At 46.5% G+C, this 16,781-nt stretch overlaps 1 protein-coding gene across 2 annotated transcripts in view; it reads left to right on the top strand.

Moving 5' to 3' along the window:
* Positions 1-16,781, top strand: part of ME3 (malic enzyme 3) — a 182,645-nt gene that overhangs the window by 94,325 nt on the left and 71,539 nt on the right. For both annotated transcript variants that reach the window (XM_037889417.2, XM_037889425.2), the window contains exons 2-3: positions 976-1,109; positions 3,020-3,169. In XM_037889417.2, coding sequence (XP_037745345.1) covers positions 976-1,109; positions 3,020-3,169 — 284 coding nt within the window. The remainder of the gene's footprint in view (positions 1-975; positions 1,110-3,019; positions 3,170-16,781) is intronic.

Genomic DNA, 16,781 nt, shown 5'->3' with positions numbered 1-16,781 from the left:
CACTGGATTTCTTTGTTTCTAGGTTTGTCCCTTTCCCTCTGGGGATGAAATCAGCTGCTTTGCTCCCAAACCTTAATAAGTCTCTCCAAATGGATCACTCTGTTTGGGCATGTGGGTTTTTCAAGCCTTGCTTTAATGCTGAAATTTCTGCTGGCCTCTTTACTCCTCTGTATTTGTAGGAAATAGATGGCTTGAACTTGTGACTGTCTCTTTCTTTGCCATCCATTGTAGCTAAACTTTGACATTTGTAGGAGCTGTGAGCCTTTTCCATGCTGTGCCACAATATTTTCATTGTAAAGCCCAGGACTGGCTTAGAGCTGGTGTCCAATGTTGATTTTATTCTCTATTATTTCAGAAGCCTCACAGGTTTGGAGAACAAATGTCAAAAGTACAAAGGAGAAAAATACACTTTTCTTCCTGTTGTAGTTGGGCAATATCAGGCACGCTTTTTGGGGAAATATTTTTTGGACTGCTCTCAGAAGATCTTAATCTCTTTCCATTGTTTTATAATACGTTTTTTGCATATCCATCTGGAGTGCACTACTACTGTATAAACGGGGGTCAGAGGTGATATTAGAACAGAGAAATGGTCTATCCAGTCCCGTCTCCTAGCTTAAACTCTGTCCCATGGTAGCTCCTTCAGAGGAGTGTGCCAGACAGACACGATTGTGGAAGAGCTCACCTCAGGTCCTCCCATATTAAAGTTTCTATTTTTATTTCTATATCAGTGTCTACTTCTTTTTATTTTCAGTTGTACTAACCTATTTATTTGCCATAATAAATGTGTGTAGAATTACAGTTTAGTCGATATTTAGCATTTAATGTAGAAGGACACCTTTTGCAAGTTCCTTGGATGATATTTTTTTACTAAGATAGGCTCCTCTGCAGATTATTCTGAAGAGGGGTCACCGTGGTGGTAAGAGCAGACTATGATATATTCCGTTATTTAAATATGCCTTCGCCTTTCCTTCCTAGGGGATGGCCTTTACACTTGAAGAGAGGCTTCAACTTGGAATTCATGGTTTGCTTCCTCCATGCTTCTTGAGCCAAGATGTTCAAGTTCTCCGTGTCATGAAAAGCTACGAGACCAAATCCAGTGATCTAGACAAGTATGTTGAAAAAGTCTTCTCCATTTTCAATATTTGGCTGGGACTGTGGTCTTTACAATCCGCATGGAGATGTGAGGATCCCGTTTTAAGCCTTACATGCTCAGAGCCCTTCTTCCGAATCACTGCTCTTCCAGCTAAGGATACTCTGTTAACTAACAGTTTGCCAGTTGTGTCTATTCTAGCCTGCCCATTATCTCCTCTGTTCACTCCAGTTGTCTCCCAAGGTCGATATGACACTACACACAACATGATCGCTAACATAGTGGGTTCACTTAACTCTATCTGTCTACCAGCAAGTTCAGAAAAATGCCTGATGGAAGAACAAAAAGAAGCTGCCAGCAGATAAGAGAAATGTAAAAATCCTATGCAGTGGTAAATATTTGCTTCTCCTCCTGTTCCTAACCCACCATCACTTTCAGTATAGATCATAAGTAAGGTTAAGATTTTGTCACGATTATTTTTAGTAAAAGTCACAGACAGTCATGGGCAATAAGCAAAAATTCACAGAAGCCCACGACCTGTCTGGGGGCGACTGACATCTTGAGCCTGACTGCTGTGGCAGGGGCTGACAGCTCTTCCAGCCCCGCTACTGCAGGCGGTGGGGCTGAAGCTGAAGAAGTCACAGAGGTCCGTTAAAGTCGCGGAATCTGTGACCTCCGTGACGAAATCGTATCCTTACTCATAAGAGTTACTGTGGGAAAATGTTAGGTGCGTCCTTTCCCCAGTGGCTGTGTGTTTTGATTTTACATCACTGTTGCTGGCCTGGCGACTGAGAAAATTCAGACAAATTGTACCCTGCTTTCTGGCTTAGCACTTCTGCTGCATTGGCCCATCTTTACATAGACTTAGGCACCAGTCTTGCATTGTGTAGCTTGCAGGCAGATTGAGATGACTATGGGGAGCCTAGCAGTTTGCCCACATGTTCTACTTTGCAGGATTAGGCCTTGAACAGATAGTATGGTGAAGTTTGGACTTTTCCATTCTAAGTGGGTCCTTTCCAGTTGCTTAGAATTTTTTCAGACTTTCACTTTTCAGACAAATTCATTCTCAGCCCGGGAATCATTTTCAGGAAAGAAGAGAGTATAGGGGAGATGTTTTGACATAGCTCAAGCACATCAGCGAATCCTACATCCTACACAAAAAATAATATGTGATCATCTAAGACTGTGTCATGATGAATATGCACAGGTGGGCAAAGTTAAGGTTACAGAGGTGACCTAACTTTTTTTTTTATTACCTCATTTTTAAAATTATTATTATTTTAGTGCTTCTTTTTTTGGTATGGAATTTACCTATCCTCCTTCATTTTTAACACTAATATCTTCCCAGGCTCTTTCTAAGGGGATAGGCTGATTGGGGTATGTAAGGTTTGAAGGCTGATGTGTATTGAAGACTGTGGGTGGATGGGCGGGAATTTTATTGGGGGGTAGATTGGAGAATTTAGGAATACGAATCTATTGCAGTTTGCATATGTGTAGTCCTTAAAATATGTATAGCACGCAGACCACTTGATAAACTTAAATCAGATATAGATTAATTCCGGCACTGGCCCTGATAACCGTGCCTTCAGCATAGTTCTTCTCATCCTCCTCATTTAGCGATGTTTGGGCTGCAAATCCAGAAGATCCTGAGGATACTGCAGGTTCTGATTTTCAGAGGTACTGAACATGCACCTCTCCTGTTGAAGGCAATGGGGCTATGGATGCTGAGTACCTCTGGAACCTCAGGCTTGAGCTGCCCATCCAAAGACTAGTACTTGGCCCTTGTGGGAGTGTCCTGCATTCTTAGCAAGTGAGACGTTATGAATCTAGATGCCATTAGCTTCGTCAGTCATGCGCAGCATTGGTGGAATTGTCCACACCTAGGTTCTTTGATGTGTCTATCTCGGTTTTGTTGTTTTTGTTTTTTAGATACATTATTCTTATGACACTGCAAGACAGAAACGAGAAGCTTTTCTACAGAGTGCTGACCTCGGACACTGAGAGATTCATGCCCATAGTTTATACTCCCACAGTCGGCCTGGCCTGTCAGCAGTATGGTCTAGCTTTCAGAAGGCCGCGGTGAGTAGACTGACTATTTTTTCCCTTCTTTAATTGGATGTGAATGTATCTTTGTATTGAACACCCATATTTCTGTGGGCGGCCCAGCAAAAATAAAATTTGATTCTTGATCAAAAGATGGGCTATCAAACAGCTTGTGCTGTTGTGCTTTTAATGACAAGCTGGGTAGCCGGGAGTAACTCTGCTGTCTTCCTGTAAACTGTGAACAGAGGGTGGTTTTGTTCTGAAACAGTACTGTACAGTCTGTGTAACTTAGCCACAAATGTCACTCTGAAGCCACACCCTTCCCCTCCCTGCCCTCCTTTCTCTCCTCTGCTGTCTCCATAGCACTGAAGTTCTTTTGACAGCACGGCCCTTTGAGGAACATTTGGGTTTTAAATACCGCTTGGTGACTCGGAGAACCTGCGTTGTTTCATATGCCCTGCAACAGATTGCACAGCAAAATGCATTTTTAGGGGGAAATATTCTGCATGATTCCTTGTAATAATATAGTTTTAAAAAATAAATCATTTTGATTAGCTAATGCTCTAATTATAGTTGTTAGCTATGAAGGTTTTAGTGCTTTCCTGAAAGTTCAATAGTGAAGATTCAAGTTTTCCTATAAAGTGTCTTATTTTTCCATCCTTCAAATACATCAGAAGGCTAAAAACATAGGCTTTACTATAAAGACTTGTATTACAAGAATATCAGCATCTAATAAAGGAGTGACATAATAATAATAATTATTATATGTATCACTTTCTATTTTCACCTTCACTGCACCCCAAGTGATGGTGGATGAGGAGTATGACCCCTATATCGCAGGTGGGGAAACTGAGGCAGACATTATGTGACTGGCCCAAGGTCACTGTAGGCATGTCTATATTGGATCTGAGAGTGATTCTCCTAGCCTGGCTCTGCAGACTCGTGCTAACAGGCCTTGTACTATCGCTCTGAAAATAACTGTACAGACAGTGCAGCTTGGGCTGGCGCTCAGGCTCTGAAGCCTGTGGGGAGCCTCAACATCAAAGCAAGATCTGCAGGGCTATTTTTAAGGTGCAAGCACAAGCCCGGCTACCACACGTCTGTGGACCCTGGCTGGGAGGTTCACTCCTGGGTGCGGTGTAGACATACTCAGAAGGTACTGTATGAGGAAGGCCTTGAGGAAGTGAGGCCTTGAGTAAGATTAGGGACAGGATTCATTTGTGTGTATGATGCCATGCAGAAATGTAAGGCCACCCTACTCCCTTAAGCGGATTACCCAGCTCGCTGCTCTGTGTGTGAGAAAGCAGGTTGAATGGGATTGCTGTTCCCCCTGCCTCCATTGGACAGAGGTTGGGGCATGGGTGGCACATAATAGAGGCGTGGGGAGTCTAAGCCTCGCCAAACCTTGTGCTGCGGCGGGCAGTGGCGGATTACTGCACAGGCACATGGGGCCCATGCCCAGGGGCCCCAGCCAATTTGGGGCTGGGGGGGAAAGGGATCTGGGGTCATAGCTCCGGCCAGGGCCGAGCTCTCATCCCCGCCCCCTCCCAGAGCTCTGCCCAAGCTATCAGCCCCACCCCAGCCAGTCCCTTGGCCGGGGCCATGGTGGGGGGCCTGAGTGCAGAGAGCAGGGTGTGGCCTTGGCAGGAAGAGGCTGGGCCTCAGTCAGAAGAGACAGGGCAAGGGACTAACCTCCCCAAGGGGAAGCTTCACCCACCACCCAGGGGTACGGTGAGACTTAATTTCCTTCCTGACCCCCAAACTCACTGGCCAGCTGTGCTGAGCCAGTGTGCAGTGAAGAAGGTGAAGTAATCTGTGCTGCGCATCCTAGCTGACAGATTGCTTCCCCATCCCCACCCCTCTGCCCTGAAGCACAGGGGAACAAGAGAAGGACCTGTGGTGTGCTGCCCCTTACACGTGACGAGATGTAAAGTCTCAGGCCCGGTCTACCCTTAAGAATTAGATTGACTTAGTCACCTCGCTCAGGGCTATGGAAAATGTTCTGCCCTGAATGTAGTAGTTAGGTCGATCTTACCTCTGGTATAGACGCCACTAGGTCGACAGAAGAATTGTTCTGTTGCCTTAGCTACCACCTTGCAGTGAGGTGGGTTAACTGCATCTAGAGAAAAAAAAACACCTTCCATCAATTTAGGAAGCATCGACACTATGATGCTACAGCTGATGTGCTGCTGTAGTGTAGGCATATCCTCAATCTGGTCCTAAAGGATTAGGGAAAAGAGCCTAAAGTAACCCCTCCCCCTGGATAGTTCTACCTGTGAGCACTCTGAGACAAGGACTGTTACACTATTCACAGCCAATTGTTGGCTTTTCACCAACCAAGGTTAGAACTGGGAGCTCCTGACCTTCAGTCCCATGGTCACGCTGCTAGACCACACTGCCTCCACCTTTGAGCAGTTTGATTTAAAGTCTCCTCAACAAACACTGAGATTAAACCATGTCTTTGGCTTGTCCTCAATTCTGTTCCCAAACCCCTTGTTATCTCAGGGAAAGCAGCAGTATCTTTCCTCACGCAGGACTTTGTGCAGTTGTTGCTGTTGGAGGAATTCCCTTCCTATAACTCATTTTTTAAAACCTACATTATTTTGCCACTGTGGTAAGAACATCTGCTGTCATGCACTGGTGTCCCATTGCAAAGAGTCTCTGTTGAACTTAGGCAAGGAACTGTTATGGATTCCAGCCTGTGGCTTCTGCAGAAAAGGGGAAACCATAATGCCCTGATTGCAGTTGATTTCTTATTTTACAAAGGATACGTTTTCTCTACTGATATACGGCGAGCTGCAGTCTAATTTCAGTTTTTACTTTGATAAAGGTTGTTTTCCCAAGTCATATTTACACAGTCATTCTTCCAACAAGAAAAATTCCTATTTTATTATTTAAAGTGATGAGATTCACATGAGAAACGTTCATTTTTTGTTGTTGTTCTTATTCAGATCTGATTATAATTCTGTGGTAGTAAAAATTACTTTGTCCTGTGGAGGAACTTGTGGAGCAAAGGGGTTGGACTGAGGGAATATTTGGCTCAATGTAGCATGCCAGTACTTCTCGGTTGAAATCACTGGGAGCGGGATCCTCAAAATTTGATGGGAGCAGGGGAATTAAGGTTTAACTCTTGAAAAGAATTTGGGTTTCTACCACTTGCAGTATGGTTATGCTGAACTGTGCAAGCAAACTGAAATGGTATCTGAGAAGAATGAGACTTTCCAGGATCACAGGCAAGTTTAAGTCTTGCCTGGTCTCCTAGATACTATTGTCATGGTTACAGGACTAGCTGCTCCTCTGTCCTTTTTCTGGTCTTTCTGACTCCACCCCATCAAGTGTAATCTATCCTGGGGTGGAAGTTTACAGTTCTCCCACTCCTAGATCAAGACTTGGGCTACAGATACCCTGTGTATCAGCTGTGCTTACCCAGTGGATCTGACTGGGTTTAGGCACCTGTGGTTCTTCCCTGCACAAATATGTGGCCAGTGGTGAAGACAGTGACCAGGCAGCCATATTAACCCAAAATATTGTTCCTTTAGCAGTAGAACCAAGACTTCTGGAGAAAAAAGTTTTTAAACCACAAATAGTCTACATGCATGTCTATCACACCTACAGTCTTTCCATCCCCTGATGGCACCTACATAAGAACAGCCATACTGGGTCAGATCAAAGATCCATCTAGCCCAGTATCCTGTCTTCACGCAATGGCCAATGCCAGGTGCCCCAGAGGGAATGAACAGAACAGATAATCATCAAGTGATTTATGCCCTGTCGCCCATTTCCAGCTTCTGGAAAACAGAGTCTAGGGACACCATTCCTTCCCATCCTGGCTAATAGCCATTGATGGACCTGTCCTCCATGAATTTACCTAGTTCTTTTTTGAACCCTCTTATAGTCTTGGCCTTCACAACATCCTCTGGCAAAGAGTTCCACAGCTTGACTGTGCGTTGTGTGAAGAAATACTTCCTCTTCTTTGTTTTAAACCGGCTGCCTATTCATTTCATTTGTTCTTGTGTTATGAGAAGCAGAAAATAACACTTCCTTATCTACTTTGTCTACAGCAGTCATGATTTTATAGACCTCAATCATATTTCCCCTTAGATGTTTCTTTTCCAAGCTGAAAAGTCCCAGTCTTATTAATCTTTCCTTATACAGAAGCCATTCCATACACCTAATCATTTTTGTTGCCCTTTTCTGAACCTTTTGCAATTCCAATATATCTTTTTTGAGATGGGGCGACCACATCTGCATGCAGTATTCAAGATGTGTACATACCATGGATTTATATAGAGGCAACATGATATTTTCTGTCCTATTATCTATCCCTTTCTTAATTATTCCCAGCATTCTGTTCACTTTTTTGACTGCCGCTGCACATTGAGTGGATGTTTTCAGAGAACTATCCACAATGACTCCAAGATCTCTTTCTTGAGTGGTAACAGCTAATTTAGACCCCATCATTTTATATGTATAGGATTATGCTTTCCAATGTGCATTACTTTGCATTTATCAACATAAAATTTCATCTGCCATTTTGTTGCCCAGTCACCCAGTTTTGAGAGATCCTTTCATAGCTCTTTGCAGTCTGCCTGTGTCTTAACTATCTTTAGTAATTATGTATCATCTGCAAATGTTGCCACCTCATTGTTTACCCCTTTTTCCAGATCATTTATGAATATATTGAATAGGAGTGGTCCCAGAACAGACCCCTGGGGGACACTACTATTTACCTCTCTCCATTCTGAAAACTGACTATTTATTCCTACCCTTGTTTCCTATCTTTTAACCAGTTACCAATCCATGAGAGCACCTTCCCTCTTACCCCATGATAGCTTACTTTGCGTAAGAGCCTTTGGTGAGGGGCCTTGTCAAAGGCTTTCTGAAAATCTAAGTACACTATATCCACTGGATCCCCTTGGTCCACATGCTTGTTGACCCCCTCAAAGAATTCTAGTAGATTGGTGAGGCATGACTTCCCTTTACTAAAACCATGTTGACTCTTCCTCAACAAATTATGTTCATCTATATGTCTGACAATATTGTTCTTTATTATAGTTTCAACCAGTTTGCCCGGTACTGAAGTCAGGCTTACAGGCCTGTAATTGCTGGGATCGCCTCCGGAGCCCTTTTTAAAAATTGGTGTCACATTAGCTGTCCTCCAGTCATCTGATACAGAAGCTGATTTAAATGATAGGTTACAGACTACAGTTAGTAGTTCTGCAATTTCACATATGAGTTCCTTCAGCACTCTTGAGTGAATACCATCTGGTCCTGGTGACTTATTGCTGTTTAATTCATCAATTTGTTCCAAAACCTCCTCTAATGATACCTCAGTCTGGGACAGTTCCTCAGATCTGTCACCTAAAAAGAATGGCTTAGGTTTGGGAATCTCCCTCACATCCTCAGCCATGAAGGCCAATGCAAAGAATTCATTTAGTTTCTTCACAATGGCCTTATCGTCCTTGAGTGCTCCTTTAGCACCTCGATCGTCCAATGGCCATACTGGTTGTTTAACAGGCTTCCTGCTTCTGATGTACTTAAAAAAATATTGCTCTTATTTTTTGAGTCTTTGGCTAACTGTTCCTCAAATTCTTTTCTGGCTTTCCTAATTGTATTTTTACATGTCATTTGCCAGTGTTTCTATTTTCCTCACTAGGATTTAACTTCTACCTTTTAAAGGATGCCTTTTTGCCTCTCACTCCTTCTTTTACTTTGTTATTTAGCCAAGGTGGCTCTTTTTTGGTTCTCTTACTATGTTTTTTAATTTGGGGTATACATTTAAGTTAAGCCTCTATTATGGTCTTTAAAAAGTTTCCATGCAGCTTGCAGGGATTTCACTTTTGGCCCTGTACCCTTTAATTTCTGTTTAACTAACCTCCTCATTTTTGTGTAGTTCCCCTTTCTGAAATTAAGTGCTACAGCGTTGGGCTGCTGTGGTGTTTTTCCTGCCACAGGGATATTAAATTTAATTATATTATGGTCACTATTACCAAGCGGCCCAGCTATATTCACCTCTTGGACCAGATTCTGTGCTCCACTTAGGACTAAATCAAGAATTTCCTCTCCTCTGGTGGGTTCCAGGACCAGCTGCTCCAAGAAGCAGTCATTTAAGGTGTCAAGAAACTTTATCTCTGTATCCCATCCTGAGGTGACATGTACCCAGTCAATAGGGGGATAATTGAAATCCCCCATTATTATTATTGAGTTTTTTACTTTAATAGCCTCTCTAATCTCCCTGAGTAGTTCACAGTCACTATCACCAGCCTGGTCAGGTGGTCGGTAGTATATCCCTACTGCTATATTCTTCTTATCAGAGCATGGAATTTCTGTCCATAGAGATTCTATGGTACAATTTGATTCATTTACGATTTTTACTTCATTTGATTCTACGCTTTCTTTCACATATAATGCCACTCCCCCACCAGCACGACCTATTCTGTCCTTCTGATATATTTTGTACCCTGGTATTACTATATCCCATTGATTATCCTCATTCCACCAAGTTTCTGTGATGCCTATTATATCAATATCCTCATTTAATATGAGGCACTCTAGTTCACCCATTTTGTTATTTAGACTTCTAGCACTGGTATATAAGCACTTAAGTCTCCTTTTAGCTGTGTGCCATTACATGATGTAATTGAATGGGACTCTTTTTTATTTGACTGTTTCTGATCAGACCCTGCCTGTATTTTATCATTTTCCATCCTCTTGTCCTCACTAGGACATAGAGATTCTCTATTAATAGATCCTCCCCTAAAGGATGTCCAAACCATGTGCTCCTCCGCGCCTGTAGGCTTTCCCCCAGCCCTTAGTTTAAAAACTTCAGACACTCCCAACCGTGTCCTGTCCAAATCTGGTTCTCCTGAACAACTACTGCCTCTCTTGGGAAAGGGTCACTTTAATCTTCCCAGGATTTGTTGTTGTTGTTCTGTGTATTCTGGTTTCTGCCTGTCTTGGTCAAAACCAGTTTTGTAGGATAGCTGGAGAAGAGGCAAAATCATCAAAGCTTGTCTCTCAATAACTCTTTAAGTGTTTGCTGAGAGGTGTCTATCTTGAACCATTATTTTCCTTCCTGTCTCTTTCCGCGGACAGCCCTCTATTGAGATAACCCATACACGCATAGTCACACAGTAAATAACCCAAGAACCAGGCCAACATACAGAATTCATAAATTACTATAGGGCAGCTCCAATTCTATCACAGCTATGATAACGAGCACTTCAGAAATCTACCTACCTGGGCAAAACCAACCACGTTATAGCCCTGTTACAAAACTGCTTGGCCACCCTGGTCATTACGGGATGGTAATATGGTTCTCTAACAGGACTTTTACATGGCGGGCTGTAAGGCAGTCACGGTTCTCTCCCCATCTGTTAGGGAGGGAGACCATGCCCCCTCGCTGCGATGCTCCTAGAGCGACTCCGTTCAGGGGGAATTAGCTAACAGTTAATAGGCCCTAGCCTTCAGTCCAGGCTGGGTATCAGTTGGGTCTGGTAGCCCCGACACTCAGGCAGCGCGGGGGCAGCACACAGTTAATGGGTCTAGCCCGCAGTCAGGCCGGGTGGCAGCAAGTCTATAACCCAGAGCCTTCAATCAGGATGAGGCCGTACTCAAGTAAAGGCTGTAGCTTGCAGTCAGGCCGCACCGTAGTAAGTCCGTCTGCCCGGGGCCCTCAATCACGGTGGAGCAGCAATCCGGTAAGGGGCTCTGACCTGTGGTCAGGCAGAGCAGTAAGGAGTCTGTCTGCCCCGGGCCCTCACTCAGGGCGGAGCAGCAATCAGGTAAGGAGGCTCTGGCCTGCCGTCAGGCAGAGCGGCTCATCAGTCTAGGGGGAGATTGTCTCTCTGATGGGAGAGCCAGATAAACCACCTGGCGTCCTAGCTCGGATGGGCACCAGACCAATGCAGGCCTCTTGATCTAAAGGTCGGGAGGCTGCCAGACACAGGCTCACCCATTCCATTGTGTCCCACCCCAGGGCCCTAATAGGGGCAGAGTGATCCGCCAGGGGTCAGCGGGGAAATCCGGCCATAACACACTGGTCGGCTTGTAGTCAGTCACACAGCCGAACCCTATTCAGCTTCCCTGGACTCCTTCCTACACTCCCAGTCCAGGGGTACCTGGGTTCTGGGGTTGTCATTCATTTCACTAGGGTAAACGGCAAGTGGCAGCCCCAACAGCTCCTCGGCGCTCCTGGTGTCTGGTAATTCCTCCGGGTCTCTGGCGCTGTAGTTGTCTCTGTCGGCTCCAAGCTCCAGCAGTGAGGGGAAGACATCCTGCTCCTCTGGCAGCTCTTCACCTACTGAGCTGGAGGGCCTGCCTTTTATAGTTCCACTTCCTGTCCCGCCCCTCCGCTTCTGGCGGAGCAGCCACGGATATCCCAGTTCTGCCCACAGGGGACGGTCGCAGTTCTCTTCCTGTCTGTCCGGGAGGGAAACCACACCTCCTCACTACACGGGGTCACATTAGGGTGACCAGATAGGAAGAGTGAAAAATCGGGAAGGGAGTGAGATAATAGTTCCTTATATAAGACAAAGCCCCTAATATCGTGACGATCCCTATAATATTGGGATATCTGGTCACCCTCAGTTGGAGAGTCAGGCTGAAAGGGGATGTAGAGGGGATTACTATCCAGCTCTCCCCCAATGCCTCCCCAGTGCCCCCTTTACTTCAGCACCTTCAGTGTGCCAACAAATCTGCAAAATCGAACCGGGAACATAGCTCTGACCACCCAACCCCACCCCTAGCAGCATGACAGCCAGATACAGTAGACTGAAATCCAGATGCACCCAGCACCCTCTGTACAAGCAGACCACTTACCATCCCTCAGCTTCCCCCAAAGACTGGGGAGAGACAGATCATCAAGGCCAGGGCCTCTACGCACTGCTGACGGTCTGGCCAACCTGAGGGGGAGGAAAAGGAAGATTCGTGACAACATGTTTGCACAACTCATAGCTGAGTCACAGAGGAAAACCAGGCTGGCTGAGAGGTAGAGACTGCACAAGAGGACTCAGCAGGAGAGGCAGATGCAGCTGTCCTGGAAATTGTGGTAGTGGCCAAGGACAATATTGCAGTGACCAGGGAAAACATGGCAGTGGCTAAGGCCAGCATCATCATGGCAAAGGAGAGCATGGAAAATGACAGAGAGATGCAGGATGCTATCCTGACCCAGAATGCCCTCCTGCAAAACATGCTTCTGTTAGACCAGCAGGTCCTGCAGTCCTGTACTTTGGGATCCAGCCATGTTCTTCGGCCCCTGGGCAATGTTGGCTACTGGGACCAGTGGCAACCCCTAACCGCCACATCCCCACAGCAGCGCTCCCAGCAGCTCCCATTCCCCTCTCCGATACAACCTCTGGAGTCCGAGAACACTTGCACCTGGGAGTCCGGCTCTTTTGAGCCTTCCAATGCCCCAACCAATTTTGAGCCACGGCACCCAACCCCAGAACCCATGTGGACATGAGAGCCAGAGGCAAGGTGTATACTAGCCTGACGACTTTACGCCCTCCCCCCCCACCACCACCAAAAACGTTGTATTTGGAATGTTCTTACTGTTGCACTTTGAGTTCTGTTTGCACTGTTGCATTCATTAAAAGGATTATGTATAATTGGTTATTTTGCAGGCTGGTTAGTTAAATGTATTTCGAAATACAAAGAGATTATTTTTCCAGAGGTTTCATTAAAACTTTAAAAACCATTCACCGTACATCCATTATGAGTCATCATTGCAGTTAACACAGAAAATCCTTTAAATAGGGATGAAATAATGCATGGGTTTTGCAAAAGCACACAGGGAATGCTAAACTTAAACCACCCACACACAATACCCCAGTGTTCACAATGTCTGTATCCCAATACAACCCCTACGGGCTAACATGTTCAGCCATGAGACTCAAAATATGAACAATAGACATCCCTTATAGCATTCCCCCGGCTGTTTGTGTTTCTCTATGGGACGTCTCCACACTTCAGCCTCCCACCCGTCTGCAAGGCTTTCCCCGTGCTCTCACAAGTATTATGCAAAACACAACATGCAATTGTAATGATTGGAATACTTTTTTCCTGCTGCTTCAAAGCAATTCCATAAACAGCGCCATCTGCCTTTCAAACAGCCAAATGCACACTCCACTACCATTCTGCAACTACGGAGGCAATAGTTGATATGTTCCTGCCTTCTATCCAAGTGACCTGAGTATGGCTTTGTTAGCCAGGACATTAGGGGATACGCCGGGTCTCCCAAAATAACCAGACCATCCTCCACCACGTTAATATCCACAGTGATCCTAAGGGCAAACAATCCTTTCTCCATTAATTTAAATAGTACTGAGTTCCAGAAGATCCTAGCATTGTGGACCCTTCCAGACCAGTCTGCATTAATGTATGACCGTAAACTTGCTGTGGTGGTCCACCAGTCCTTGCAGCACCATGGAGAAATAGCCCTTTCTATTTATAAATTCTGCGCCCTGATGCGGGGCACGGAGGGAGGAGGGGGTTTGAAGAAAATGATAGGTGCATCATTCATCAGTTGCACCTATACAGTTTAGGAATCCCATGCATGCAAGGCTATCAATAATTTGCTGAGCATTACCTCAGTTTCATGGCCCAGTTAGACAGCACATAGCAGACCTGCTTGAGAATGGCCCCCACAATTGATCCCCCCATGCCAAATTGGTTGGCTACAGACCGGCAACATTCTGGAGTAGCCAGCTTCCAGATAGCAATGGTGACTCATGTCATGCTGTCTGGAGTGGTTCACAACCGTGAATGCCAATGTCAGGGCAGACTCTCAAGAAGCAGGGCAGAGACCTGAAACTGGTTTTGTGTTCTATAATGATATTTTACCAATACTATAACAAGTGTGAAGTCCTCAAGCACTATAACAGTCTTACCATGGAGTCTCAGATAGTTCCCTTGGGCATTCCAGTCTATCTTACCACGCAGACAAGTTGGACTTAATGATAGTTGGTTGCTATACACCAAAGATCACAAAAGATTCAGGTGGCCTCCAGTCTCAAGAGACCAGTCACTTACCCCAGGTCAATTTGTACATTAAATCTCTCACCAAAGATAACGCTTGTAGCCCATCCTGTAATAAATGAACTAAAGATTATTAACTAAGAAAAGAAATGAGGGAGTTATTACAAGTTTAAAGCAGGAAAACATATATACACAAATGAGTTTCTGTCTATGGCTTGAAAAGGTGACTGAGCTGTTGTAATCTGTCCTGGAGGCCTTGGGGGAAGAGGTGGAGTGGGGGCAGGCCTGAGGCGGAGAGGGGGGTCGAGCACTGCCCAGGCAAATGACAAATGACTGACTGAGCACATTTTGAAAATGGTGTAAACCAGCCCAGAAAGAAAGCATGGTGCAGAACAGCAGAATCATTGGATTTTTTTAAAATTTAAACCCACCCGGCTTCCCGCAGTTCATAGTGAAAATAATCCCAGCATGCACTCTGCTCAGAGGTGAATCAAAGGACCATGAGATACCTGCGAAGAACATTATGCCCTCACTCACAATACACTGCCTCTGTGTGTTCACACGATGTGAATTGGAAGTGAAACAGGCATTCCATGTGCATGCTATCGGTGTCACTCCCATATAGGGTTGCCAACTTTCTAATAGCACAAAACCAAACACCCCTGGCCCGCCCATGCCCAGCCCCTTCCCAGAGGCCCCGCCCCCCCGCTCGCTTCATCCCCCCTCCCTCCGTCACTCGCTCTCCCCCACTCTCACTTTCACTAGGCTGGGGCAGGGGGTTGGGGTGCGGAGGGGAGTGAGGGCTCCAGCTGGGAGTGCGGGCTCTGGGCGGGGCCAGAAATGAGGGATTCAGAGTGTGGGACAGGGCTCCAGGCTGGGGCAGGGGGTTGGGGTATGGGGGCAAGTTGTGAGGGCTCTGGGGTGGGGCTGAGGATGAGGGGTTTGGGGTACAGGAGGGAGCTCCAGGCTGGGGCAGGGGGTTGGGGTGCAGCGGGTGAGGGCTCCGGCAGGGGGTATGGGCTCTGGGGTGGGGTCAGGGATGAGAGGTTTGGGGTGCAGGAGGGGGGCTCCAGGCTGGGGCAGGGCAGTGGGGTGTGAAGGAGGTGAGGGCTCCAGCTAGGGGTGTGGGCTCTGGGTTGGGGCCGGAGATGAGGGGTTTGGGGTGCAGGAGGAGGCTCAGGGCTGGGGCAGGGGGTTGGGATGTAGGAGGGGGTGCAGGGTCCCAGCAGCATTTACCGCAGCATCTAGGAAGTGGCCACCAGGTCCCTGCGGCCCCTAGGTGCATGGGAAGCCAGGTAGGCTCCGCAGCACCACACGCTGCCCTTGTGCCCACAGGCACCGCCCCTGCAGCTCCTATTGGTTGCAGTTCTTGGCCAATGGGAGCTGCAGACACGGCACTTGGGCAGGGGCAGCGCGTGGAGCCCCCTGTGCCTAGGGTCGCAAGAATCTGAGAGCTGCTTCCAGGAGCTGCATGGAGCAAAGGCAGGTGGGAAGCCTGCCTCAGCCCCAGGCCCCCGCTGCATCACTGACTGGACTTTTAACAGCCCGGTCAGCAGTGCTGACTGGAGCTGCCATAGTCTGTTTTTGACCAGGCGTTCTGGTCGAAAACTGGATACCTGGCAACCCTACTCCCACACCGTGCATTACCTAACATGCATCCAAAAGCTTCGGATTTACCCCTTTGTGTAGACACACCCTAGGTGCCCCAGAGCAGGAAGCTGGGTTAACCAGGAGGGAGACAAGGAAAGTAAGAGTCAACATCCTTTCTCTCTCACATTGTAATTTAAATTCATAGGGTCTTTTTCAAGGCAACTCAATCTCTTCAAGAGTTTTTCTAGCTAAGGGAAGTCTGTGCTGTGTCTTAGGTTCAGGAACCTTCCACATGCTCCCTCAAAGTCAAGCCGGCCTACGTGGATGGCTGGTACATAGTGTATAATGTATTGCAGCTATTGGTTTCCCCCTCTCTGCTTTTCTTCATCCTCCTCGCTCACCCGCTAGTCTCTCTGGAGCACAATGTGGACCCCGTGACATCTGAGATCACAAGTAACTGCCTAACACAGGGGTGAAATCCCAGCCCCATCGAAATCAATGGCAGAACTCCTGTTGACTTGCAGAAGGCCAGGATTTCACCCCAGATGTCAGCTTTGAAATTAGACCAGTTGTTTTGAAATTAGGCCAGTGGAATTCCCTATGCAGTTTCTGATTAGGTAGGCTCAAAGGAGGAGCTTGAGGAGATCAAGTGAGGGTTGATCAGGGATAGGGGATGCAAGGGAATGCGTTTGCAGGCTAAGGGAAAGGTGCCAGCTGAGAAAGGAAGGTGGATATGTATCAGGGTGGAAGGGGATGCAGTCAAGGAGGCAGGACAAGTGGGATATGAGGTGTGTAGTAGGAGAGATTTCTCTGTGACTGGAATGAAAGCAGGAGGGCTTTGGACAGGGAGAAGAGGGGTAGGGAAGCCACAGAAGGGAGCAGAGCTCTTGTCAGATGGCATCAGGTTTGTTAGTAAAGAATTTGGGCAGAGACAGGAAGGAGGAGTAGTGGGAGCAGGGCTGACAGAGAAACTGAAAATAAAAAAGAGGTGCCACGGGTTGAGGTGCAGGAGCCTTTCAGGAAGGAGAATCAGAGCTGTTAATTTAGCCCTGGTGTACGTTTGTGCATCTCGATATAAGGA

The sequence above is a fragment of the Chelonia mydas genome, chromosome 1 (genome assembly GCF_015237465.2).
Source record: "Chelonia mydas isolate rCheMyd1 chromosome 1, rCheMyd1.pri.v2, whole genome shotgun sequence".
In the NCBI taxonomy this organism is placed as follows: domain Eukaryota; kingdom Metazoa; phylum Chordata; order Testudines; family Cheloniidae; genus Chelonia; species Chelonia mydas.
The sequence above is the reverse complement of the archived record's forward strand: the minus strand, read 5'-3'. Positions and strand labels throughout refer to the sequence as shown.